Raw genomic sequence first — 27,651 nt, forward strand, 5'->3', positions numbered from 1 at the left:
AAAACCTTCTGTCCCTAAACAGAAGCCAACGATTTGCCCAGGACCATTCTGTGCTTCCAGTGTGTGCTCACCTGGATCCACACAGAAACCCAACTCAGCCAGCGAGCTTCTCTGAGAGTGAACAGAGGGGCACCTGGCACCTGCTTTGGCACATCCGAGCTCTGTGGCTAAAACTTGGTTTCTCACCGCAGCCAAGGTGGCCAAGTCACATGGCAGGGGCACACCCAGCAAGGGCAGGCCTGGAAATGGCACCGGGTGCTCTCCTGCCCACTCCAGAAGCCCCGTGAGGCGCAGCAGGCAGGCCCCACACTGCCAGGGCTCGGCCACTGCAGGAGGCCACATGCTCACCTGTGACGAGGGACGCCTGTGCAGGGGGCTGTTCCAGCAGGACCATGTGCTGTAGAAGAGGGTTGTGAGCCGCCCCACTGTCCCGCTCCAGAGGGGAGGCACTCAGGTAGGGGGTGAGGTGGGTGCCGGGGAAGAGGGGGATCCGCTGCTGAAGGGCCGGGAGAGCCAGTCGCTCGGCGTCCTGCTGGCCTGCTGCACCCTGAAAGCACATCCAGGGTCGTGTGGGCATGGGCCACCACAGCCACCCCAAGCCACGGGCCGCAGAGGCCAACTTACAGCAGCAGGGCCAGTGGCAGGAAGTCCCAAGGAGATGTTGGGCAAGGAGGGCGACGTGTAGAGGGGGAGCGGGGCGACTGAGCCTTCCCGGGCCACCAGTCTGTGTGCCAAGCTGGTCTGCAGACAGAACACAGTGACCATCACCCTAGAGCTCCTGTGGCCAGCAGGGGCGGCGCACACCTGCAGACAGGAGAGCCAGGAGCCCTGGCAGGCAGGCAGCAGCAGGCGGGCAGCCTGAGCCCGCGCCCCAGCAGGTGGCCTCCCGTCTCTGTCCACTGCACCTGGCTCCTCCTTCTCTTTGCTGGTTCACCATGAAACTACCAGAAGAAATCTAGGGTAATACATTGAAAACACATTTTTTGTGGTTGGGAAAGTCTTTCCAAACATGATATTGAATGCAGAAACCAAAGAAGAAATAATGCTCTCTGGGAGGCAGAGAACTGTGCCCGTCAGCACCATACGGGGCAGACGGAGGTTCATGTCCAAAGAGCTCACAAATCAAGCAACAGTCCAAAGTGAGGAGAGTACACAGCCCAGACTAGGGACCCCAGAAGGGATCACGTTAAGGGGGAATAAGCTTGTGAAAACAACCACTCACCATTATCAGCAATCTAAAAATGTATTTAACGACATTGGAATGGCTTCCCCCCCTTGCCTCCCCCACTTTGGTACTGGGGATTGAACCCAAGGGCACTTACCCCTAAGCCACATCTCCAGCCCGTTTTATGTTTTAATCAGAGATAGGGTCTTGTTAAGTTGCTTAGAGTCTTGCTAAGTTGCTGAGGCTGCTCTTGAACTTGCAATCCTCCTGCCCCAGCCTCCTGAGCCGCTGGGATTATAGGCACGTACCACTGTGCCTAGCGCATTGGCAATGACTTTTTAAAAAATGCTAATACCATCTTGGCACAGAGAAAGGGAAACACACTGCTGGAAGATGGCAAACTGGGTGCTTTCTCAGGACAATTTGGCAATCTATCAGAAGCCAAGTGGAGCTGACCTTGACCCTGAAACTCCATTCTTAGGATGCAGAGTTAAGAAGAAATCTAAGGAAAAAGACCCATGTGCATACAGGATCTGTCCCCTGGGCTGGTCACAGGAGCAGCATTACAGCAGCAACATGCAGCTTCTCCAGCCGCACCAACATGAAGTGATTGAAGGTATGTTTACATACTGGGACTTGGAAGAGGTCTGGAAACATCCTGATGACTGTCATTTGGACACTCATTTGTGATCAACTGTTACATTGGAAAAACAAGCCATAGAATCATGTCCTTTCTAACACTGAGCTCAGACTACTCAAGCGTAAGCCTGAAGAAGGAGCAGAGGGCAGAGGAGAAGGCCTGGTGGGCATGCTCCTGGGGCTCGTCCTTCCACTTGCAAACGGGTGGGCTGGGTAGAGGACTGGGCTCTAGTTGGCCTGTGCCCTGGACAGAGGACACACAAAGTGCACACTGAAGGAAAGCAAGAGCCAACTACAGTGCAGGGACACTGGCCAGCTAGCAGGGCTGGCAGGTGGTAACCTGCATAGCGAGTGAGTTTAACAACAAGTCTATCACACAACCAAGGCAGGGAGGCTGCTTGAGTACTTAAAATTTCATTTACAAGGAAAACAATTTACGAATTGAGTGTCAGAATAAGCTCTAAGTGAGGGCGACTGTAGCCCTGGCTGGAGAACTGCTTCTGCCTCACTGCTGGGGGCAGTGGCCACCATCTCAAGCTCATGCCAGCACTCTGCACCTTCATCCAAATGTCTTGTTGGAGACCAACCCCTGCCTTGGGCTGCAAGTGCTGACCAAGAAGTTACAGCTGTGTCCCCGGGAGAACACCGACAGTGGCTCTGCTCTGACCACCCTTGGAATGCTCACCTAGGCACAGACGCCTGTGCATAAGGGATGACCACAGGGCTCCTGGGAGAGGCTTTTCCTAGAGTTTTTTTTTTTTTTTTTTTTTTGGGTCCAAAGTGGAAGACACAGCTGCAAATCATGCTTCAGAAAACACCTGGGCTTGCTGAGGAGCGCAGCGCTCCCTAAGCAGGTCTGTCCATGTTTGCAAAGCTGCAATTCCTTTATGACGAACCCTCTTCTTTTCACCTACTTTACTCTTAGAAATGAAGCTGCCACTTGAGAAACAGTGAATGTTCCTGCTGCCTCCAGGCAGGGCCCGTGGGGCACCCTGGAGACGGCCCTGGGGTCTGGGTCTGCTTCTCAGCAGAGGTGCTAGGATTCCTTCAGAAGTCCCAGGGCCTGTGACTGGGGCACCTGCACCTCATCTCCGGCTCCTAAGCTCTGCTTGCCCTGCAGAGGTCCTTCAGGACATGGTGGTCTTTCCACAGTGGTCCTCAGGGCAATGGCCAGAGGAGGCACAGAGAGCCAGGCTCACCACGCCACCTCCCTCTGCACCACTAGGGCGGTCATGCTGCCTCTGGACCACACGGGAGGAAGAGCCAGGAAGCACGAAGCTCTGAGGATCCCCTGACCTAATGGCATCTGAGATCTGAAATGGACATCCGTGTGTGGTCAAGCATCACCAGCCACCTCCACCGTGGTAATGAATATCTGAGGTGAAACCTGGACAACTACACTTTTATCACTCATGACTCCTTTTATATGTCTAATGAATTTACAGTAGCCTAAGTTAAGTATCACACAATTCGTAAAAATTAATGTATAATTTATACCAGAAACATATAAATCTGCCCAGAAAAGGCACTGCTATGACGTCCCCAACTGCACACACTGAATGACTGTGCCCACGAGTAACACTGGGAAACATCACAGGGAGGGAAGTAACTTCCCGGTCGCATTCTGAGCTAATTACAAACGGATCTCAGTTGTGGCCTGCCGTGCAGAGGGCTGTTAAAACTTTTAATAAGCTAAGTACATACCTAAATTGGTAGGTTGAAGAATACAAATAATAAAAGAAATTGAAGTATAAAAGTAAAAATCAGAGAAACGGGAATTGAGTAACCTAGAGACAGCAGGTCAGAGTCACTCCCAGCAGTGACCCTGGGAATCTAAAACGAGAACGTAAGCCTGTGTGTCCCTGCTGGGATCTGCCAACCTGTGGAAGGGCAGGGTTCCTTTCTAAATATTTAAGAAGTAAACAACTACACTTCATAAATCACAGCCTCCTGTAAGTCGGAACTCAGAAGGAGCTTCCGCTCGTAAGCTCTGCTGCACGCAGACGCGCGGCAGGCAGCATTTCTGGCGGAATCCATTAGCGAGCTCGCAGTTGAAGCAGCCGCCTGTGCCCGCCAGGCCCAGCACCTGAGCGGCTAGGCCTCACACCCGGGCTGCCCGACTCTCCCCAGACTGTGGAGCTGCCCTCCCTGTGCTGGCTCTCGGAACGGGGCACTGGGCAGTGAGCACCAGGACGAAGGTGATGGGGTGCCACTGATCTACATCAGGCAGGGAGGGTGGCTGTGCCCTCCTCGGGCTGAAGCTCCTGTGTCTCCAGTGTCACTTCCACCAAGTGACTTCAAAGCACTCCCTGGCCCCACTTTCACTTGCCAAGTCCCTCCCAGATTGCTGCACCCCTCAGTCTGTGAAAGGCAGGAGTGAGGAAGGGGTGCCAGTCGTGGCCCGAAGCTCTGGGGTTTCCCTCCTTGTCTGCCCCTGGGGGTGCCAACTGCCGAGAAGGCCTCCAGCCCCGACTCCTGACGTCGGCTCAGCCTGCTCATCATGCCTTTCTCAGTGCGAGCCGTTCTCGTCCCACAGGCCTCCTGCCGCCAGAGCCCCTCTGCGTGTGGTCTGCATCTCACTGCTGAGACGAGCTTGGGGAGGCCGGAGAAAGGCTGGGTTGCAGGGTGCCAGGGTGCTGAGAGCCGGGACACTCACGTCCCAGGAGCCACGACGAAGGGAGGGGACGATGGTGCCCAGAAGGCACAACCTGGGGACACCCCCAGGCCAGCCAGGTGCAGGGTGAGTGCGGGGCGTTGGCTGGCACAGAGCAGGCATGCAACTGACCCTGGGTGCACTGACCTCGGCCGGGACGCTGGGCACAGTGGGCACGATGCCATTCTCAGTGCTGACGTTGCCAGAGCTGCTGTTGGGTGAGCTGGGCCCAGATCCTGGGGCACTGCTGCATGCAGAGTCTGCAAGGGAGAGACAGTGGCTGGGGCCAGCTCTGCGTGGCTGGCCTCCTTTGTGGGTTTCTGCTGGCTAGCCTGCTGTGTGGCAGAAATCCCAAGCAGAGAGAACATGGCCAGGACTTCAGAGTGGGGAACAGAACGGCGACTCCCAGCTTCTCGGCCCTGCTGCTGACCCCCTGGGGGTCTGGCAGGGCTCAGGACTCTGTGCTGCCCTCTGCATCGTGCTCTGGGACGTGCTCGCTATCAATTCCGTGGCTCTTTTTAATTTCAAGATGGTTTGAAGCACCTGAGAGGTAAGCTCCTAAACATTTATTAATATTCCACCAACAAAAGACTAGGAACACAGAAGCCAAGCAACTTTCAACAGCAAAATGTCAGATTTACTGTGCTCACTGAAAAGCTAGTTAGCAAAGCAGCCTCCCACGACAGCTGCCCTGGAATGCCATCCTCTGGCCTTCCAATGGCTCAGCAAGTGTCTAGCAAAAGACCCAGGGTTCTGGGCTTTACCAGCATTACTTCAAAACACACTGGAGCACGGCCAAGTGCCTTCCCACCAGGTCAGTGGGCCAGGTGGGCTCCAGCTGACTGACCTGTGAGGAACCAAGGCAGGTCCACCGCCCCTCCTGCAGGGCACTCCCCTGTCCCACTGCACACGCCGTAGGAGGCCTCTGCTCTATGTCGACGAGAAACATTTGCTGAACTCTGTGGTCCAGCAGCACCTGACAATGGCATCACCTGGTCAAGACTTTCTAAGGGACACACACGTCTGACTGCCCTGAAGAGTCCGGTGTCTCCCTCCCAGTCATATTCTGACACGGAGAGTCTGGCCCCATCTGGACACACAGCAGGGCCACTAAAGGGGCTGGGGAATCCCCCTCAATGGGAACCAGACAGTCTCCCCCTGACCCCAAGCACACAGTACTCGCTCGTCCAAACCAAGCAGCACCAAGCCCACAGAAGGCTGCTGCCCTCAGAGTCAACTCTGAAAACTAGCTTCCAGTGTCTCCCTGGGTGACAGGGAGGAGAATGAAGACACTGTCCCTTGGCGCTCCACAGCAAGTAGACTCAGTTGCAGCAGCTTTGCTGTTATGAGCTATAAGGAGGGCACCATCGCTATCTCCTCTGCACAGAGGACGCTGAGGCAGTAATGTCCCCTGCCCCAGCCACCTAGCTTATGGAGGACACCAAAGGCGAGTTGTCCTCAAGTCCATCTGGGCAGACTGTGAAGGCTCACTTCCTCTGCTGACTGAGCTGCCCACCCAGGAATAGCTGGGTGGCCAGCTTCCCTAGCCTGTGTCCAGGCCCGACTCTCACAGCTCCTGGGGTCCATCAGAACCCTGCCCCACCCGTCTCCTCTCTCTCCTGCCTCACTCATTGGCTCTGCCAAATGCCCACTCCAGACAGTGGCTTGGTCCTCTGGTGAGACCTTGTGATCTGCTCTTCACCAGCTGGTAGCATTGGGGAGGCCACTCAGGCTGAGCAGGTGTGCACCTGACACTCTGCCTTCTCCAGTCCGACTTTCCGCCTCCAGCCTTGGAGTGGCCCTTCCCTGGGTCCTCTTCCCTACCCTAGTATCTCCAGAAAACCCTCCCAACACTGCCTTGAGGCAGAGGAGACATTCCTCTGTGTGCACATGGGCAGGACAGCTTTGGACCACGAAACATGGTCATCTGCTTTTCTACCTCCGAAACACAGCATTTTTTATCCCACTTTCAAGAATCTGATAAGGAAGCAAGCATCAATGCACAACCACGGTGTTCTTATTCACACTGGTGAAAGGAGAGTCCAGGCAGAGGGGCCAGAAGGTCCTCGAGACTGTGGTCAAGTGGACAGGACAGGAGCTGGGCAACGAGAACGGCACAAAGGACGAGGCTCGCCCCAGGGGTCGAAAGGCCACCATGGGCAGCAATGCAGCTATGGGAACTTACTTTCTTCTTTGTGCTCTTCATCGAGTGTGAATTTAATTAACAAGTGGTAAAGAGTGTGCATCTGGGCCTTCCCATGGTCTTCCCTTGAAGACCATGCTCAAGGGCTCCACTGCCTGCCCAGCCCCCCAGGGAGGCTCCATCACTGTGTGGAATCACACCCCATGGAGCCCTGGACAGTCCCAGCTCCTCTACCAGCACTGCCTTCTCTGTCCAGCAGACCACAGCTCAGACGCCACCTTCTCCACAGCCTCCCTATTCCAGCATGGCTACTGGGTGCACGCTCTCCGTCCAGCACAGCTCAGCATTAACCAGGTCCTGCCACGTGTGACTGATGGGCTGTCTCCCATGTGATGGTTGGGGTCTCAAGTGAGGCTGGAAGCTCCTGGAAGGCAAGGAGCTGCTCTCACTGTTCTTGTGCCCAGCCCAGTTCTGACATCAAAACAGCGTCAAGCAGTCCCTGGGTGACAATAGGAACCTGAGGCATGATGTTCAGCAGCCACCCGCCCAAGGTTGCTCTCACCAACCCTCTGGCTGCAAGGAACGTGGGGTTACCTGAGCCAGCACAGCAAGGCATGTGCATGGGGACAGTATGCAAGGTGTTCAAACAGCTGTCAGCTGGCGTGCTCCCCATTTATCAGACTCGTGGGACTTCAGGTCCCAACATTCCTGGGTCTCTAGACAAGATCTCTTGGTAGTAGAACGACAGAGGAAAGAGCTACTGGACGACAGGAAGACAGCGCCAGCACAGGCACACGAAGGCCGCAGGCTCCAGCCCGTGCAGAGACCAGAGCCAGGACCAGGGCAGCTGGAGAAGCCCCGGAGCACACAGGGACAGGGACAGCTGGGCCCACGTCAGGAGGGAGGCTCTGCCCTCAGGCCTCAGGAGTGCTGTGAGGCCTGGCCATTCACCAGAGGTGGCCAGGGCAAGCCTCTCCAGCCCTCCTTGGCCAGCAGCGCGTCTCCCACAACAATTGGAGCAGAGCACTCGCAGGCAGGCGTCCCCATAGCCCTGGCCTTCAAGTGCTCCTGGCCTCCTCTCCAGGTCACCTGGGAGCAGCCCTATAGTCCTGGTGCCAGGACTTTGGAACTGTGGAGGTGCGCCTGGGTAATAGGGGACAGGTGTTTCCTGAACGAGGTGCCTTTATGGGGCTTGGAACTCCTATGCTGGGGTGCACCTGTGGGAGAGGGACTGAGGGGAGGCGCTTCTGGGCAGATGTGCCCTCAGGGGCAGGGTGTGCCCTAGTGGGTCCTGGTCCTCATAGTGGGGAATCCTGGCAGGGGGTACATGCTTGGTCGCTGCCCTCAGAAAGAGGCCTGGGAGGGGGTGGTGACCCTAGCTGCAGGTGTCCTGCTGGTGTCTATCACTAGATGGGGCCAGCAGCACCGAGGTACCATAGTGGAGCCAGCTGAGCTCCTGTGGTTTTCTCCTGCAGCCAGAGAGGATGCTAGAACCCTCTGACTGTTCAGTGGGCAGTGGAGAGCAGGCAGGAGCAGGCAGAACCCATTAACGAGATGGGTGGTTAACCCAACTTCAAAGGACCCTCAAAAACACCTCCCGCGACATAAAAGCATGCTGCTTTTCCATGCCTGGGCTCAATAGGGCAGCCGAGCCAGGGCCCAGGGGCAGCACTTGCTTAGGCGCTCCTAGTCCTGACCCTGGTGGGAGGCCTGGCACACGCAGTGCCACTGAAGAAGACCACACTGGCTGACCGTGCCAGGCCCAGCTTCAGGCTCTCAGAGGCACCAGAGGAGCTGGCTGCCACAGGCAAGCTGCAGAGTGGGGCAGCAGGAGCAGGCTACTTGCTTGCCTGACGTACCTGTGACATCCAGGGGACGCTTTTTTAGAGCAGTGACCACAGGCCCATCTTTTCTGCGCAGGAGAGGGCTGCTCCGTCTCTCAGCCACTTTCTGCTTAAGCCTGGACCGCAATTTCAGGTTGGGTTCAGAAGCTGTAAAGAAGGAGATATCATCACAGGCAGGCAAACAAAATGAGAGTCAAGGGCATCACAGCGTGGCTTAAAACTGTGCACACTGGGCCAGGCACAGTGGCACATGCCTGCAATCCCAGTGGCTCGGGAGTCTGAGGCAGAAGGATTGCAAATTCAAAGCCAGCCTCAGCAACTTAGTGAGGCTCTAAGCAGCTTAGTGAGACCCTGTCTCAAAATATAAAAAGGAGATGTGTCTCAGGGGTTCAGTGCCCCTGGGTTCAATCCCTGGTACAAAAAAAAAAAAAAAAAAAAAAAAAACACTCTGGGTAACAACCACCAACAGGGCAGCGCAGAGGCAGAGCTCTGTGGGCTACGTACTTCACCATCAGGCCTGAGCGCACGCAGCACGTCAGAAGCTTGCTGAGTGTCTGCAGACAGGGCGGGTCATGGGGTGCCATGTGAAAGGAAGGGAGCCCACACTTCAGCAGGAGACGGGGACTGAGGCTGCTGATTTATTGGGCAGGGTCCAGTGTGGGTGATGGTCATTCCGTGGCGATGTCCCTTAAATAACCTCCTCCTAGATCATTTGAGTGCACCTTTACACAGCACTGCTTGGAAATCTGAGCAAAACTGACTGCACAGGGGCCCTCAGGGCTGTGGCCCGTGACTGTTATAATGACTTTTCCCATCACATGCCTCCCTTTCACCTGCAGACGTCCACATCCCAGTTCAGACACCAATGGCCTCCATGGAGGCCAGCGAGACCCTGAAGCAAGAGGTGCTGCCCCAACCTCATATGATGAGAGGACACCCAAGCCCATTTTCTGACCTGAGTGTCTTGCTAGTCACCTTTAGCTGTCTGTCACCTTGCACAGCCATGTGGGGCCTGTCTTAGTTTCTGTCAGAGTTCTCCTTGTGTGGACCGCGTCATCTGCAAACCTGCATGCTGGAAGCCCACAGTGGTTCCCAGTGGTTCTCTGCGTGGGAGCCAGGTCCATCAAGTTGCAGTCTGAGTGGCCCCGCTGGGAGCACCAGCAGAGAGGCCCAGGACTCACTGCAGCCTCTGGCGTGGCCTCTCCCAGGCTCTAGAGCTGACTCCTGGACTCCTCTCCCTTCTGCCACTTGTGGATTTGCTAATTAGCAAGATGCCACCTTTTCTCAATCAGCCCCCTGCTGCTCTTGATCTTTCTGGAAAGGGAAGTTCCCTACTTGTGCTGGAACCAAGCCCAGTGACTCCATCACTGGGAAGCAGCTCCCGCCTGGGTCTGTGTTATGCAGACAACTACCAGCCTCTTTCACTTGGAAGTAGGTCAGCAAAGGATGCCTGGGAAATGAGGTCTTGGAGAACTGGAGGTTGTGTTCACCAAGGTGCCAGATTTGCCAGGATCCTCAGCCTACTCTGGGGGGGCGCTGACCCACGGCATAGGTCTGTCTGCTTTATGGCATCTCTGCACAGAGCAAGTGCCAGTTCACTTGGATGGCAGCAGATATAGGCTTCAAGGACAAAAGAGCCTCTCTGTGGGCCACAGGACCAACCTGTTTAACGAGTGTTCTGAGCAAGTTCCGACTCATGAATACCACTTCTCAATTCACGTTTCTTACGTTACTTAGAAGCCAAACAAAGGAGGCCCAAACCTAACTGGCTATTAGGCAAGGAAACGACACTCCCTCCCACCACCTTGCTGGGTCTGGAGACAGAAATGACAGATCACAGAAGTAGCCTTTGAGATCTAAGGCCGCAGGACTCCACAGACGGGAACATGGATGTCCTGTGTGGGAGGTCTTTTCTCCAGGAGCTACCCCGATAACCTTGGAACAGCCAGTGTGGCATCATGAGAGCGTGACAAGGACATTCTGAGTTGGCCACAGACTAGCTGTGCTATTGTGGACCATCATAGTGATCTCCTCCAGGCCCTGCAGGATGGCATGGAGGTCACCTCAAGGTCATAGCTCTGACCAGGTCACCAGGTGGCAGATCCTGTCCCTCCCCCATCTACTTATGTCCCCTGCTATGGTCTGAAGGCTCCTACTTTGACTCGCGGAGTCTACAGGGTGACTTCTAACCTCCTGCAGCAGCCTCCTGTCCTCTGGCTCTGTTCAGAGCCCTAGGCTCCCTGATGCCCGCCTCCACACTGTGGCACACCACGCTGGCACTCACCTGCCTCCTCACCTCTCCACTGACCCTGCACCGCACCCACAAGGCCTCTTGGGTTCTGCTCTGCTCCCGAAGGGCACTTGCTGTCACACGGGGCAGACCCAGGGCAGGGCACACTGCCTCTGCCTGCACCTGCCCTTCCGAGCCAGGGCTGCTACATGTCGTGCAGGACCCACGGTGTGTAGAAGGGAGGGCTGGCCCACTGAGTACTTCAAGAGAGTGACCTGAGAGCACCGACCCAGGGTCCTCTGGAGCCAGCCTGCCTGCAGCATGGCCGGAGCCAATGAGAGGCTGGGGGCCACCACTGTGGCACTGGCAGGGGATGGGATGGCCCAAGACCCTGCCCTGTGGAATCTACTGGAGCAGAGTGCTGTCAGCATCATGCAGGCCAGGGGTCAGAGAGCCAGGGGTATGCTGTGCCACCTCTGCTGTCCCTGTGGTCCACAGGCAGAGGAAGCTCTGAAGAGAGACATGAGGACAGCAGGAAGGTGCTGAAAGATGGGGGCCAGCTGGGATCTTCAAACAGAACACAAGGACAGAGAGAGGAAAGTGGGGGACAATGTCCAACACTGAGTTAGCAAGACCAGGAGGGAAGACAGCAAACAGGGAATCATGAGCAGAATATCCCAAGACACACTCCTCACTCAGGAGGAGAAGTGAACACCACAGGTTCACACAGCCCAGTGACAAGCAGCAGACCCTCCTGGAGGTCCCTCCTGGCTGCAGAGTTCTGGGGACACAGGATCAGGCTTGAAAATGGCTCAGGATCCTGCAACAGCTATATCAAGGAATGATCCTATAGGAAGATGACTCCCGCTCCCAGTGGAGCCCAGCATCGGCCTGGAACATGGCAGCACCGTGCTCCTGACATTCAGTCTCCAAGGCTGACCCTCCCAGCAGGAGGGGAGGTGCCCGCCCGAGGCGTAGGGCAGACATGTGTGGAGCAAGCAGAACCAGGGAAGACCCTGTGGGGCAGGGCTGAGTGGAGGCAGCCGGGGCTGGAGGTGAACCGCCCACAGTGACAGGTGGCAGATCCTGGAGCAATGCCCCCCAGGCCAGAGCAGAGCCGGGGATGGCGCAGAGCCTGACAGTGCAGAAGGGCCTCCTCTGTCTGCCATTAGCAACAGGCACGCAGACAGCTGAGCAGGAGGGGAGCAGAGTCAGCTCCACCTCCATCACCCACAAGACAGCCGCCTTCCTGCGCAGACTTCAGACACCACCGTCCGACTGAAATAAAAAGGCATTTCTAAAGGCCAATGACATGTTGGAATGCAGTCTCCACACCTGTCCAAAGTGCCCCCCAGGACCGCGTCCCAGAGTCCTGCAGATCTGGCCATGTAAGCTCCAGGAGGAAGAAGGGAAGCTGTCAAGCTCCACCAAGTGACGGCTGGAGAGCACAGGGTGGCTCAGGACCTCCCTCGCCAGCCCACAGCTGGAAGGGAGGCGATGTCCGCTGACCAGTACAGGGGTGGGCTGCACCTGTAGACTTCTACTGGGGCAGTCTGCTGGAGGACACTTGCAAAACTAAGTTGGCTTTCAAAAGTGGAAAAGCACCCAACGACCCAGATGCCCAGGGACCAAGTGCCTTGTGGAGACAACACTCCTGGTTAAGCCCCTGACAGCCTGTGGCTGTGGCTTCCCCGTCTCCTCTGAGATGCACACTGAAGTTCAACCTCCTAATTCAATGGCTGGAAGTGTTTGCAGGTGGGCCCGTAGGGTAGTCAGGGTTAGATGTGGTGAGGAAAAGAGGAGCAGAGTGCTGGGGTGCACCTGCTGCCTCACCATGACGCCCCTGCCACGTCAGCCGCAGCAGGACGGCCCCAGCCTATGCCAGCAGATGCTGCACCATGCTCGTGAACTTCCCGACACACCCTTCTTAATACATTCTGGTCTCAGGTTCTCTGTTACCCAGGAACAGACTCAGACACGACAGACTGCGGACAGAGCCAGTCCCGGGTGTCTGCCTCAGTGATACAAACGGTCCCTGGTACGTCTGATCTTCACGGCTGTATTTAAAAGGCACAGGGGTAAAGAGGCTTCAGAAGCTCAGACAGGTCATCTGTGAGGCTGCCCAGAAGCAGTGGGAGGGTCCAGGCCCCTTCTGACCTGGGACCCTAAGCCAAATCCTGGTGGGAGAGGCTGGCCCCCAAGTGCAGATACTCCTGCGTCAGTCAAGGTGGAAAGGGACCCCACCCAGACAGAACTGGGCAAGGGCCAAGAGAATGACTCTGGAGCCCAGACTTGGTCCCTAGTTCTGTGCTCACGAAGGTGGTGAAGGCCTCAGGGGAGAGGGTGAGCCAGGAGCTGGAAGATGAGCCTGAGACCCCACAAAGCAGGACACACCTGCTGGTCAGGTGTGGTCACAATGCTGGTATTTGTTTCCATGTGGTCCTTCCCTCAGCTGAGTAGAGTGGCTCCTGCCTGTCCCTGCTGAATTGTGGTCAACAAAGGGAGGATCTGGGGACACTCAGCCAGGCAGGAACGTCACTGGCTGCCGAGGGTCAAGGTCATCCTAACAGCTGAGGGAATGAAAGCAGAGAGCACATGGTCAATAGCTCCCCAGCTTCCCACAGTCTCAAGGAGGCTGCCTCCCAGGCGCACTCTGCAGAGGACAAGTGAAGGCCCAGAGGGGCACAGGAGCCTCCCCAAAGCACAGTGCATAAGCAAAGGAGACAAGAATGGACTCAGGCGATGGGCCTGGACCCTCAGGCCCAGTGACCGTGGCCCCTGAGTGTGTAAGGTGCAGGCAGCCTACAGTCCTTTCATGAGGGAGGTGAGACACCTGAGAAGGCACAGGTATGAACTGTTGTCCAGGGAGCACACTGCAGCACATGCTGGACACGTGAGGGCCCGTGCACATGTGTATGTCCCAGAGACCGAGCCACTGGCTCTGCCTGAAGCCGTGCGGCGTCACCCCTGGGGCACAGCACTGCTATCCCAGACCCCATGTCCACCCAAGGCTGCCTGCACCAGGCTGGGAAAGCAGGTGAGCCCCAGCTTCCCCACGTTGCCTTTTGCTCGGGTCAAGTAGCAGTGTGATCCAGTCCTTCCATACATTTCTGCCCAGAACTGCCTGGAATTCTGTGGGTAACACAGAAGCTGTGCGTCATAAAACAGTTGTGCCCTCAGACCTCATCCCCACAAGCAGCCCCGTCAAGACGGGCGCCGTGGAATTCCCCATGCCCTGCAGTCTGCACCTGCAGCATCCTCCTGCAGCCCCCCAGGGCACACCCTTCTTGGGGCCCTGCCCTTCTCTGGGTCACTGCCCAGTCTAAGTCACACGCCCAAGAGCATCCTGGTGGTCTTGTCAGATGCCCAGCGCCGTCTCCCTGCTTCTAGAAGGGCCTCGATGCCCTTCTAGCTCCTGCTTGGAACGGAACTCCTGCACCTGGCTGTGACCACCCAGGATGCCCTCCCGGGCCAGGGTGAACCTTTTCCACGGTTCCTGAGTGCCCCTGCTATCACTGTGCAGGGCCAGCACAGAGGGCTGCGGGCTGGCTCACTCACCCGCCGGACAGGCCTGGCTCTGAGGAGCAAGGGCTGCTCAATCCTGGCAAGCAGGGAGGGGCTGCCCTTGCCCAGAGCAGACTAGGAAGGGCCTGGGGAAGCAGGTGTGCCCGCCGGGAGCTGTTTGTTCTGGTAGGGTCAAAAGGTCAGGCTTTGGGAGAAATGTTCCGGCTGGTGGTCTGATGAGAAGAGCACTGGCTCAGTAGCATCCTGCATGTGGCTGGGCACAGGTGCAGGGCCCCGGCCACAGCAGACCTTGGCACTGACCTGTCTTCCTAAGAGGGAAGTCGTCTTTGGCGTCATACATTCCCAGGACCGGGTGGTTGTAGGAGGCCGACACCCCGCTCTGGGGCGGAGAACTCTGGTCAAGAGAACTGTGCTGCGTCTTCCTGGAGAAAAGGAAAGAGACGATCAGCTTGCTGAGGGCATCCCCTGAGCCTGGAAGCCGTCCTCTGAGGCCCTTCTTTAAAAGCCCTCGTGCCTCAGTAGCAGCCCCTCTTCTCCGAAAGCAAAGAGAAACAGAGGCCAACAAGCTGGCCGACCGCGCCACTGCCCACACTGCTCCTGAGACCCCTGTGCTGGTCTGCTCTCTGACCACCACGGTCATCACTGGCCACACAGAGGGTCTGTCCTCAGGGTACAGAGCAGGGGAAGGTGGGGGCTCAGGCCTCACCGACCTAGATGAGGTTGCAGTCAGTTGAGACGGGGTTGGGGTGGTCTGCCAGTGGGCACTGTGACTCCGGCGTTCGCTTTGCCTCATTGAGAGCAGGAGTCCTTGGGGACTTCTCTTCAGCAGAGAACTTTCACCCATGGAACCTGCCCTCACCCCAGTCATCTGTCACCTCCCTTCCTTTGGGCAGGGGCAGGTAGGCAGCAAAAGCAAACAAAAAAACCCCACACCTTCCCCAAATGGCCAGGAGTCACCCAGAAGCCCTAAACATGGCAGGCAGCAGTGGGCTGGCTGGTGGATGCTGAGTGAAGAGCCAGAGTCAGGAGCTGGGCCACCAGGCCCTCCGAGACAGTCGTCCCAAGACCTTTCAGAGTCAGGAGCTGGGCCACCAGGCCCTCCGAGACAGCCGCCATAAGACCTTTCTGGACACCTTGCCAGTGAGTCCTGCCCTAAACACCAACAGTCTTCTACATTCTGCGGGCCTTTAAATGGCATAATCTGCTTATTGACTGGAAATAAGCTGGCCAGCTTTCTTGTTTAGAATTTGTAGATTATTTATTTGAGTACACAGCACTCCACACCCAAGCACCTGGCGTTGAGTCCCCAGCGGGAGCTCCTTAGTGCACCCAGCTGTATGTTCAAACACTGGGAAGTGCAGAACGTGCTGAGGGGGTCCCTGAGACAAGCTCACTGGCCTGGCCCTGACCGGCTTCGGGGCCAGCCCAGCTGCCCACCCTGGGAGGAGCTCCAGGGCCCTGGAAGCCACGCAGCTCCAGGCCACACCGCCAGGCATGACTCTGCTCCAAGGAGACCTCTTCCTGTCTGCCCACAGGGTGGTCCTGAGGTGCAGTCAAGGTTGGGAGTCTGGGGCTGGGCTGGGGACAGGAGCTGTGGCCTCTTCCCTGGAGTTCCCCTGGACACCTGGGCCTCCTCTCCAGACCCCGTCGCACAGTGACATCACAGTCTGAGTGTAACACCATCTCTCCAGAGCTGCACTGTGAGCAGCGCGGCCTTGGCTAACCCAGACTTCTTTACTGCTACGTGGCAATCTGGGCCTTTTCCATTCACTTTCTCTTTTTCTTTAGTAAGAAACAGAGCGACCAGGCTTGCATTATCTGAGTTTAAGAGACAGTTTCTTACACAGCAACAAGTCACTTCGATGTGACAGTGCATCATGAACGTGACACGCATCGGGACAGCACCCTACCCGCAGGGCAGGGCTCTTCACAACTCAGTCAGAGTTAATGCTCTGGCTGCTGAAGACCTGAGGACCCCCCTGCGTTGTGTGAGGTGCCATCCGTGTTCAGACCTTCCAGTCGGCTGCAGCAGGAGGTGGCTAAACACAAATGGCCACTGGCTGCAGCTGCAGAAGGGCCCTGGGTCACCAGGCTGCCCACTGGCCCAGTGGCCCTCTCAGGAGGGTGCCCTCATGGCCTCCTGACCTGCAGGAGAGCAGACATCGCGGCACTCGGCAGCCCCTAGAGCTGCTGCCCCAGGGACCCGACCCGCCCTGGGGCCAGCATGGTGCCCAGCTGGACCACACCACACCCGGCAGCAGCTCTCGGGAGGACCTGCATGCACAAGCAGAAGCAGAACCAGCCCTACTAGTGCACATTCGCCCCCCACGCGCCCTTGTGTGGCCCACCACATCAGATACACACTTCTGCACGCACCAGCCCCCAGGGCAGCAGAGCAGAGCAGCTGCCTCCACCCGGTTCATCCCTGACCAAGGATTCCCCTCCCTTTATGCAAACTCAAAGCCCAGCTGGGGACTGGCTCACAGAAGCCTGGCTGGAGGCTGCAGTGAGCGGTGTGGAGAGGCCGCCCAGAGGCTAGAGTGCATCCCAGCACCACCACGGTGAACTGGGGTCGGCACGTTCCTGAGCAAGACCCACGGCGCCCCCTGGCGCTACAGGAGACAGAGGAGCCGCTCTGCGTCCTTCCTGAACACGACCTTGGGTGTGGACGAGAGCACAAAGGCAAGCCCCCGAGCCTGGGAGCAGGCTGCCGGCTGCGTCAGCTGTGCCGGCCATGGAGGCAGGCACGACTCTCCTGTGAGTCTAACAGCACGCTCAACAGAAGTACGAGGGGACGTGGCGGCTTGGTTTCCTAGTAGCCCTGTGAAAGTGAGTGAGAGGAAGCGGTGGGGCTGCTCCTCGCCTTCTACGCACCCTGACCCTGAACTCCCTCCCTAGGGGGCACTGCACCTCCTCCACTGCCTGAGCCCGTGCGCCCGCCCTGGGCACTCCCAGTGCACCAGCCGAGCTGCGCAGGCTCTGTGCCCACAAGTGGACTGTCACGCTGGACGGCACGGTCCACACCCGGACTCCCTGCTCAGGGAGGACTGGCAGCCTGCCTGCATGAAGGGCACCTGCAGCCACTCCGCCTGCTCCTGTTCCGTATTATCTGGAAGCGGCAGGTACAGGTGGGTCCCCCGTCTACATGCTGCCGAGCCCCCCAGGCCATGGCAGGGTCATGCTGGCCCTCCCGCTGCTGCACAGTCCTGGGACAGAGATGCACCCTGCTCGTTGGATGATTTACCTGTTAGCCACTGGTGGTCACAGACAAAGCTGTGCTGACCACAAGAGTGCCAGCCTGGGTGTGGGCACGCTATGCTTCCTCCTGGGCAGACACCAGAAGCACACTGCCAGGGCAGGGCAGGCGAGCACCTGCCTCAGGAGAAACCGCCCAACTTGACCACTGGGGCTGGGGTGGAGGCCCAGTCCCTGACCTCAGAGCTGAGCCAGCCCAGAGGGTGAGTGGCCAGCTCCCTGTGTCCTGGAAGACTGCCCCGGGGCAGGCAGACCTCCTGTGATCGCTGGCCGCCTGGGCCTTGTCTGGGGAAGAGCCTGTTCCCATGGCCTGCTCCCCCCCCCACAGCCTGTCTGTAGCAACCAGCAGTGCAGGAGCCCTACCAGCCCCGTGTCCCACGCACGGGGTGTCACTGTGCCCTCCTGTGTGTGCCCTCGGCCCTTGGAGTTCCTTTTAAAGGAGCTTCTCTTTCTATTTCAAAGTGAAGGTTTAGAAGTTCCAGATTCTGATGAAGTGAACGCTCCGAGCCTGGGTGCAGGCTGCTGTGGCGCCACCCCTGCCTCCCTCAGGCGGCTGCAGCATTCCGTGCGCCCCTCAGACTCTCCCAGCTCAGCTCTGCTGCCGTCTGACCAGCTCTAAGCCAGCCCTCAGGAGCGTGGCGCTGGGGCGGCAGACAGCGCGAAGGTGCCGATCCCGACCACGTATGCACGCGTGCACTTCACGCCTGGGGTCCTCGCCAGACAAAGCACAGCCGCCAAACTCACGGAGAACTGGCGGGCACCCTTGAGCTCAAGTACCCGCTGCCGGCCTGTGAGTGCCCCCCACCTTTCAGAGTAGAGGGGACACTCCCAGGCACTAAGCCCAGGGTGGGCAGGCTTGTTCAGGGAAGCACTGCTGGGGAGGGCATCCCTGCTCACTGGGGTCTTCCTGTCTCCCCTCCTTGCCCCCCAGGAACCCCTCGTTCACCCACCCTCCTCACTAGAAGCCCTGTCCCCAGCCCCTCGTCAAGTTCCTTTGCCCAGAGGCTCCCAAGATGCCCCTTCCCAAGGGCCCCTGAACCGCAGGAGGGTCCACTTCCCCTGGTCTGTCCCCGCCAGGCCTTCTCTCAGTCCCACCTCCCCCGAGCTGGCCATCTGTCCACGTCGCCATGGTTACCCTCCAGGGCTCCCACTTCCTGCCGTGGTGCCTGCCAAGCCCCACAGGGTCCCTGAGCCGCGCCTGCCTGCAGCACACTGCCCTGCCTCTGAGGGCTCCCTGTGCTGCCCGCCCTGCAGGATGAGGGTCTCTCATAGTTCAGTCCCTCCTGTCCTGTGGGCAGATCTGGCCGTGTTCCTCCTGACCCTGCCATAGGCTGTCCACTCCTGGGTCCCCCGCGGTGACTCGCCTTGCCCTCCCAAGTGCCAGCCCAGCCTCTGTCCTCCGCTGCCCTGCCTGGCACACCCCGTCCTGGCCGGGGCACAGAGCCTTGGCACGCAAGACCCCAGGCCAGCTACTCCAGTCGGACCTCAGAGCGAGCCTGGCGTGCGGTCCGCCACCACTGACCACTGGCATTTCTGAGTCCTCCCCCTCACAGGCCTGTCCTCGCTGCTGTCGCTGCGGCATCCTGCCCCGGCCGCAGCGTGGGGGTCGGGGGCAGTCCTGCGGCCCGCTCTCTGGCACGGATCCTCGTCTGCTGTGCTCGGGCTCGGAGCCACAGCCAGCCCCTGCTTCTCCCCTGCAGTTGCCGAGGCTGGCCTGGAGCTTGCCATCCTCCCGCCTCGCCTCCCGAGCGGCTGGGCAACAGGCACACAGCATCGTGCCTGGCTAGATGTTCATGCTGGAGCTCCAGGACTGCTCGCTGTTCACCAATGGATCACTGATTGCATCTTGATCTACGGAAACTACGTCAGGCTGGGCTGGGCTCAGTGTAGAGAGCTTGCCTTGCACGTAAGAGGCACTGGCTTCGATCCTCAGCACCACATAGAAATAAACAAAGGTACTATGTCCATCTACAACTAAATTAGAAAAAAACCTATCCTGTTGTTTCTTCTCAGTAACAAAATGACCTTCGAGAGCTCAGAGAACTGCATTTAGAGTGACGATCTGCTCTGGGTGATCACTGGGTGTAGCCCCTTCATTCTGCCCCTGCAGAGCGGCCAGGCTCTGCGAGTAAGGCCCAGGGACTCCTGAGTTGGTGAGTGGGTTTTCCAGGCTCTCTGGGCTCTCTGCCCATCTGGCTCTGGTAAGTCTCTACTAAAAAATAATAAAAACACCAAGGTGCTTGTTGACTTGCCTAGGAATTGTCAGAATATGGGCAGAAATTTGGTAGCTGTGACAGACAACTAGGCCAGCGTGCCAGTGCGCATGGCTCCTATCATGCAAGTGAGAAATGAGGCAAAAGGCCAGGAACTCCATCAGTAAATCCCTTCTTCACAGAAGAAATATGATTGGTCAACAGATAGAGAAAAAAATGTTCAACATCTCTAGCAATTAGAGAAATGCAAATTAAAACCACACTGAGATTTCATCTCACTCCAGTCAGAATGGCTGTTATCAAGAATACAAGTAACAATAAGTGTTGGCAAGGATGTGGGGAAAAGGTACACTCATACATTGCTGGTGGGGATGCAAATTGGTGCAGCTACTCTGGAAAGCAGTATGGAGAGTCCTCAGAAAAATTGGAATGGAACCACCATTTGACCCAGTTATTCCACTCCTTGGCATATACCCCAAAGACTTAAAATCAGCATACTATGGTGACATGGCCATATCAATGTTTTTAGCAGCTCAATTCACAATGGCTAAACTATAGAACTGACCTAGGTGCCCTTTGACAGATGAATGGATAAAGATAATGTGGTACATATACATAATGGAATATTACTCAGCCATAAAGAAGAATGAAATTATGGCATTTGCAGTAAATGGATGGAACTAGATAGAGAATATCATGCTAAGTGAAATAAGCCAACCCCAAAGAACCAAAAGTCAAATGTTCTCTCTGATATGTAGTTGAAACGCATAATAAGATGGGAGAACAGAAGAACTTTGATCACACAAAGGGAAATGAAGGGAAGGGAGTGGGGAGGGAATAGGAAAGACAGTAGAATGAGTCGGACATCGCTTTCCTATATTCATGTTTGAATACACACCTAAAACCACACGAATAGAAAGTCACCCTCCATTCATGTATGATATTTCAAAGTACATTATATTGTCATGTATAACTAAAAAGAACAAATTAAAAAAAAGAAAAAAAAGGCCGGGGACAGGGGCGGAGTGCTGCCCAGGAGAGCTGCCGTGCTCTGCAGACGGGCCGTCCGGACCACCCCTCCCGTCACGCAGGGCTCCCCAGCCTCAGGAGGAAAGGACCGATCCACACACACCTGCCACGAGCTCGCGGCCTCAGGACTTACCCATACCAGTAGCGGGGGTCGCTGGACATGCACTGGTTCAGGTTGCGGTGGGCCAGCGCCTTCTTCTTATTGAGGACAAACTCCTGCAGCTTCATCTTTACCTCTGTGCTGGCCACGGCACCTGGCAGTGAGAGCAGAGGGTGAGGCGCAGGGGAGCGGCGGGGGCCTGGGAGCATGTGGGGCAGGGGCCTCTGCGCGGCGAGGCCAGGCAGGGAGCAGAGGAGCGCCGCCCGCTCCGGCACGGGGTGCACAGGGCACACAGGGCGGCTGACTGCTGGCTGACAGCACTTCCCAGGCACAGACGCCCTGCCCAGAAGCGGGCCCTGGGCCGAGCAGGGCACGTGCTGCCTTCTCACTGCTGCAGGGGACGCTCGGCAGGGGCGCAGGTGCCCAGGGCCAGGCCGGGCAGCGCTGCTCCCTGGGAGGCTGGCGCAGTGCCTGCGGACGCGCAGCAGTGTGGCCTGCACGTCCAGGGGTGGCTCCGCCACGGTGGCGGAGACGGGGCTCGTGCTTGTGGCGGGGTGACCGCTGCTAAAAGCCACCCCGAAGGGACGCCGGCCTCCGGCCCATGGCCCTCAGTACCTGCCCCGTCCTGAGGGCGCGGTGGGCACTGCCCTGGCTGGTGTGGCGCCCGGAGCACATGTCCTGGCTCAGAACACCTCAAAGCGAGTTCTATGTGAGACCATGTCCCGCGGGAGGCCTCTGCTGCTGCGAGAAGCCATGTGAACGGATGCCCGTCAGGGGACCTTGCTGCCATGTTCCGAGTGACCATCTTCACACCCCCAACCTCTCTCCACAGCGCTTTCCAAAATGTGCCCACCCACCTGGCACCAGGGGTGCAGACACCCTGCTCCCCCAACTCGGGGTCACCCTGGCATGGAGGGGCCGTGCCTACCCCCTGGAGCTGTGTTGCTTCTCAGTAGAGTAGAGTCATCGAGAGCCTGCTGTGTGCTAGCCCTGGCACACTGGAACCCGGGGGAAGCCCCAAGGGGCCCGACTGCAGAAGGCACAGAGGTGGTCAGGTGCGTCTCAGGTGAGGGGCTGGCCTCAGCTGGAGGCTGTCCAAGAGGACATGCGCACACATGCCTTGCCTCGCTTCTTCTGGAAACTTGGGTGTGTTCCGATGCTCACGTGCTGCTCTGTAAAGTCTGCTCTGCATTTACCTTCCTGACTTTCACCATTTCCTTGAGGTTTTACAACTGGTCTTCCTTTCCAAAGTTTGAAAAGCAAATTTTTTAGGACTGGGTGGCATAGCTCAGTGGCAGAGCATTAGGCTCTGGGTTCAAATCCCACTATTACCCGCCCCCCAAAAAAAGAAGTTTGATTTAAAAAAACATTTTTAGCTTATCCTTACTGCTCTGGTGGTGGGTTTTAGTCAGTTATTTGCTATGTTTCACTGACGTACTTGCTATGGATCCTGATGGATATTTTGTGAGAAATCGCTAATAAGCTATGAACATCATTAGAGAAATCTTTTCCTGGCCACCTTTACCACACACCCTGGTAACTGTTGTCATTCAAAAATGCAGTCTTGTGTCAGCTGCACATACTTCTGAATCCTGCACAGCAGAACCCTAGTGTGGTTTGTCTCAGTGGGACTCCCACAGGTGGACAAAGGTCCACCTGCAGTGGGCTCTTAAAAACAGAGTCCTGCAAGGCTGTGGCAGGACCTGAATCCAATCAACCAGGGAATACAGGGAACGTTAACTAAGTGGCTGGACGCAGTCTCAGAGGGTCCACACAGAACAGGCTGTGGCTTCAGGGCCATCTCAGACCTGAGGACAAACTTCACCACTCAAGAACAGTTGTGTGGGGTCCCCAGGCCCAGGCTGCCGAGCACAGGGCTGCATCGGGGTGAATCCTCTCTGCCATGAGTCCTGGGCCCCAGGCAGTGCAGCCTCAGCCTCGGAGTTCACACAGACCTGGCCCCAGGAGGTCGAGGGCCAAATTCAGCAGAGTGTGGTCTGGCCTGCTGGCCTCTCCGTCTGCTGGGACCTGTCAGAGGACCACATGCTTGGAGATGTGCACACCCCAAACCCAGACATGGGCACTCTGGCCCTGAACACAGGCTGGCATGGGTCAAACAACCCAAGGGCAGGCCTTGCACAAGCCGTGCTGAGGGAGGCACCGGGGGCAAGGGAGTGCGGGCCAGGGCCACGGGGAGCAGCAGAATGGGCAGAGGCACGGCTGCCGGAGGGCGTGTGCTCACTGGGAAGAACGGGAAGGAGGGAGGGGCTGTCTGCTCTCCCACCGGTGAAGTGCTGGGCATTTTAATGGCACCAGCCAGTGCTAACAGCGTGAGGAAGGGGTCAGGATGCATGATGGCAATGGCAATGGCAATGACGTTGACGGTGACGACTGCCCAGATGGTCAGTGAGAGGGGATGACCTTTCAGGTCCTTCCAAAGGACGGGTGCAGAAGGCCCCTCGGGACAAGAACAGAGCTCACCAGAAGCCCCAAGACTCCAGCAAGCCCAAGCCAGGTGTCACTGGCCTGGGTCCTTGGAAAGGGATCCCCGAGACGGACACTGCAGCCCCCCCTACAGGCCTGCCTGCAGGGACCAGCACAGCAAGCATGCCTGGGGCTTTCTAAGCACAAAAGGAACCGCTCTTTGTTCTTTACGGTTCACTGAGCGTTTGAAAAGACTGTGACCCCCATCCAGTCTCCCTATCCCTACATATACTCATCCTCCCAGATTTCTCCTCTTTAGGGAAAGTTCCAGGAAAAAAAATCACTACACAGACAGCGAATTTCTGCCACATCTATTTCCTACCACTCTGACACTTGACACGGTTCTGTTGGAAGATCATCCTCCCTCTTGGGGGCCATAGGCGTGGCATGTCTCCATGTGTAGTTGCTTTTAATATTAATAATCAATATATCATTAGAAACTTATTGGAAAAACATTGGGAAAGTTTTACTGTACTGGGACACAAAATAGTACATAATAAAAATTTAGTAGTAATACATAGATAAAATAAATGAAAATAAACAACTGTAGCTATGTTCGAGTTAAAAGGAACCTGTGATTACTTTAGTATAATAATTTCTAAATATAGATGGATAAAGAGGCATTCCTCTGAGCTTGGATACGGTGTTTAGCCCTTGTTTAGCCTTTGTTGCTTTCCTAGTTTTAATAATTGAGTCTAGAGATACTTTACATAATAAAAATATTTAGGTTAGTCATAAATATAATTTGTGTTTTTCCTATGTTTAGTCTATTTCTTTGAGAATCAAAATAAGATTATAGTCCACCATTAAATGAAATAGAATAGACTAAATATGAACTATAAGTTGATTTCTCTGCCCTCTGTTAATAATAGTAAAAGCTTTTCACTGTTAAACACTAGAGTTCATGGTGGGGGTAATTTCTCAGAAAATCTAGTGACATATTTGCTTTGGAAGTCTAAAGTTAACAGATCACGGTGCCCTCGGTTTAGCTGGGAGACAAGATTGTTTCAATCTAGCTGGGAAATAAGGCTGTTTTGACCTGAGCCATCATATAGAAAGAATGTGTACTCTGAGAAGAAGCAGAGATCATACTTTTGAAGGTTTTTTTTTTTTTTAATTTTGAACTAACCGTAAAATGATATAATCATTACTAAAGAAAAAATGTATAAAAAGGCTGGCAGAAAAACAAAGATTCAGCCTCAGAACACTCAGTGTCTCTGTCAGCTGTTTCTCCACGGCGCCAGCACCTCCCATCCACCTAGGACCCCCGACCACTGCTAGGGTTGGACCCAGCAAATTTCTTTAATTTTTCCCTTTTTAAAACTAACCTATTGATTTTCTTTCACCCACTTGACCAATTGGCAGCCTTGAGGTTCCAGCACAGTCCCAGCCGGGAAGGACGAGGAGGGGATGTAAGAGACACACCTAGGGTGGAGGGCAGGTGGGCGGAGGCCACGGGCTGCAGTCAGACAGCGGTTCCCAGTCATGAACAATGTTCGGGAGACTTGCTCCTTGTTCCCTTCCCTCTAGCCTGCAGGAAACCAAGACTCCACAATTGGGACAGAACTACCTCTGGGACCAGGGGTCTGACCTTCAATCTCTAGCCTTTTGCATCTTTTTTGCTTTTTTTTAACTTTAACCTATTTATTTTTGCAGTGCCAGGGACCAAACCCAGGGCCTCTCTCCTGCTAGGCGAGTGCTCAGTGGGAGCAGCTCCTCCATGGTCTCCAGAGAGCACCTTCTTCCTAGAGGGAGCAGTGTGGACACACTACACTGCTCAGGGAAGACTGGACTTGGGCCTTTGGCAGACAGTGCAGCTCTGGGTCCCAAGTGTGGCTGATCTAAATGAAAACCTGACTGATTAGAGAGTGTGCTCCTGATACAGGTCATGAAACTGCCGCCCACTCTGAGAATCCAACGTTGACCAGATGCACAGCACTAGGTGGCATGAGCAGCTAAAAGAAAGCTGCAGCGTGCCCTGAAATCAGAAGTACGGTGAATGTTTACAAATGGAACAAAACTTTTTTACTAAGTATTTAATCAGAAGTTCACTTAAAACAAAACCCCAAGAAACTAAACACCAGGTGCTTTGCACTATGTGTTCCAATACTTAACGACTGGACACACCTTTGTGCAGTCTCCACCTGCTTCACAGGGGAGAAGTGCCAGTCAGGCAAGATGCCAGTCACTGGATAGGAGCCCCAGAGGCCGTCTGCCAGTGGTCTTGCCAGCTCTGCCTTCTCACTGCAAGAGCACACTCAGGGCTGCAGAGTCTACGCCAGTCTCCCAGGTGCCCACTGCACACAGTTGTTTTATTAAACCTGAACTCCCAGGTCCAGAGCAGGATGCCCTGCCAAAGCCTGCCACGGCTGGAGGCTCAGCTGGGCAGCCAGGGCTCTGGGTAGCGGGAAATCGCTCTAGACTTGTAAACAGATCCAAATGTTTTGTGAAGTCTTTCTATATTTTGTGAGTCCTACAGAAAGATTCTGGTAAACTATGAGCAAGTAATTTACTGAGTTGCTTTTCAGGCATCAGGAAAATTGTTTTTCGTTGGTTAGTTGTGGTACAGATTGACCAGCTGATATTTCACGTTTGAACTTCAGTTATTTGACAAACAGCCACTATACTCCTCACGCTAAGGAACAACAAAGCAGGATGTACATGGAGGCACACGGAGCCACGGGGGTGGGTGGTGGAAGGGAACGGGCCAGGGCAGGGTCTTGGCCTGAGCCCAGCCCCGTGCACACCCTGTACCCAGCACTCCCTGTGCAGGACACAGACACGCAGAGCCTTGACAGGCTGCTGAGGACCGTGTACTGCAGTCCACAGAGATGGCTTCCCTAGTGGGAAGCGGCCACCCAGAGTAGGCCACGGGGGGAGGGGGGCCGAGCCTCCAGGATATTCACACTGCCCCGTGCACCCCAACCTCTGCGCTCAGCCCCACAGAGTTTTAGGAGAGAACACTGAGCCAGGCTCTAGGGCAGCCAGCCCTCGGAGCACCAGGCGCGTTAGCAGCAGTCGCTGCAGCCTTCAGGGGGCCAGATCCAGGGACCCACAGCCTGCCAGCCGGCTTCTCCAGGGCTTGCGGCCGCTGCTTCCAACAGTAGGAGGCTGTGCCTCTCGCCTTAGCTAACCAGCGTGCAGGGCCCACGTGCCCTGTTCAGGTTGGTGTTTACGCCTAGGTGCTGGCACAAGCCCAGAGCTAACAGAGTGAGCTGCTTCCCAAGTACTTCCCTTCTTGGCCTTCTGTCAAAGTAGAGCATCTACAGTGCATTTCAAGAGTGAAGTATAGCAAGAGTTGATGATCCTAAGTGTACGCTTGGTGTGTAAGAACAATCACTGAGAAAGTGTAAGAGTGAAACAAAGCCGCAGATGAACCCCTGAGAGAGCACACCAGGTGTGTGTTCACAGAAGACAATGACTACTGGTTTCAAAGGCAAAAACTTTGAAAATGTACATGATACAGGCATGCAGTACAAATTAGACTATGTCCTGATCCCCATTTAGAATTAGTTTTGTAAAATAGCAATTTTTACATTAAAAATAAACTTAAGAACTGAATTTGCTTGATAGTTATTTCATTCCTTTTAAAGCATAAGGTTTTTTTTAAGGTCCCATTTGGAAATGCTTCAAGTCTAATGAGGATTAATTAAAGGCAAAAATCTCAACACTGCAACCTAAAAACTACATGGAGGCAGATGTCTGGCAGCATCTGTCCTTCCAAAGCGAAGAACAGGAGCAGCACAAAGAGGATGCTGTCTGGGAGAACCGGAACTCCAAGCACATCTGTCCCAAAGCCTGGCTGTGAGAGTCACCGTGGCCTGGGAATCCAAGTGTGGCACCACTCTAGGCATCTGCTGAGGGAGGGAGGAGGGCATGGGCAGGCGTGTCCAGGCTGCAGAGGAAGCCGGGGTGCCACCCAGGGAGGCTCTTCTCCAGAGCACCTGCAGATGGGAGGAGAGGCAGAGGCAGGGCGGTCACGTCACTGGAGGGCATCGAGGGGGCGGGAAGCACCTGCACCCCTCAGGCTCTGTGTGGGACCACAAAGGGCGAACCTTGCAAGCAGGGCGGCCAGACATAACCCCAACTCTGACTCAGCTCCCTGGATGATCAAGATGGCTCCTCACCTCCGCTCAACCCCATGAAGGCCCGGTAAGGAGTGCGCGTCTGCTCCAGGCCCCACGGCGTGCCCAGGGCTTTCCACACGCCATCTAACACAAAGGTGACAGTGAGACAGAGCACTCGAGGAGAAAACCAGGAAAACCAAGTAACAGGTACTCTAAGATGACCATGTCATGCACAGGGGAAGGTAAGACCAAGAAGCTCCCCAGGAAACCATGTAAACAAGCCAGACGGAAATTCTAGAACTGG

At 55.9% G+C, this 27,651-nt stretch overlaps 1 protein-coding gene across 7 annotated transcripts in view; it reads right to left on the reverse strand.

Annotated features, from left to right (window-relative positions):
• Hdac4 (histone deacetylase 4) overlaps positions 1-27,651 on the reverse strand; it is a 255,217-nt gene that overhangs the window by 52,392 nt on the left and 175,174 nt on the right. For 6 of the 7 annotated variants that reach the window (XM_047543426.1, XM_047543430.1, XM_047543428.1 and 3 more), the window contains 6 exons: positions 20,830-20,950; positions 14,500-14,621; positions 8,460-8,591; positions 4,605-4,717; positions 625-741; positions 349-547 (listed from right to left, as the gene is read on the reverse strand). In XM_047543426.1, the coding sequence (XP_047399382.1) occupies positions 349-547; positions 625-741; positions 4,605-4,717; positions 8,460-8,591; positions 14,500-14,621; positions 20,830-20,950 (804 nt within the window). The remainder of the gene's footprint in view (positions 1-348; positions 548-624; positions 742-4,604; positions 4,718-8,459; positions 8,592-14,499; positions 14,622-20,829; positions 20,951-27,651) is intronic. The other variant, XM_047543427.1, reaches the window with a different exon arrangement.

This window comes from Sciurus carolinensis, chromosome 3 (genome assembly GCF_902686445.1).
Source record: "Sciurus carolinensis chromosome 3, mSciCar1.2, whole genome shotgun sequence".
Lineage (NCBI taxonomy): Eukaryota > Metazoa > Chordata > Mammalia > Rodentia > Sciuridae > Sciurus > Sciurus carolinensis.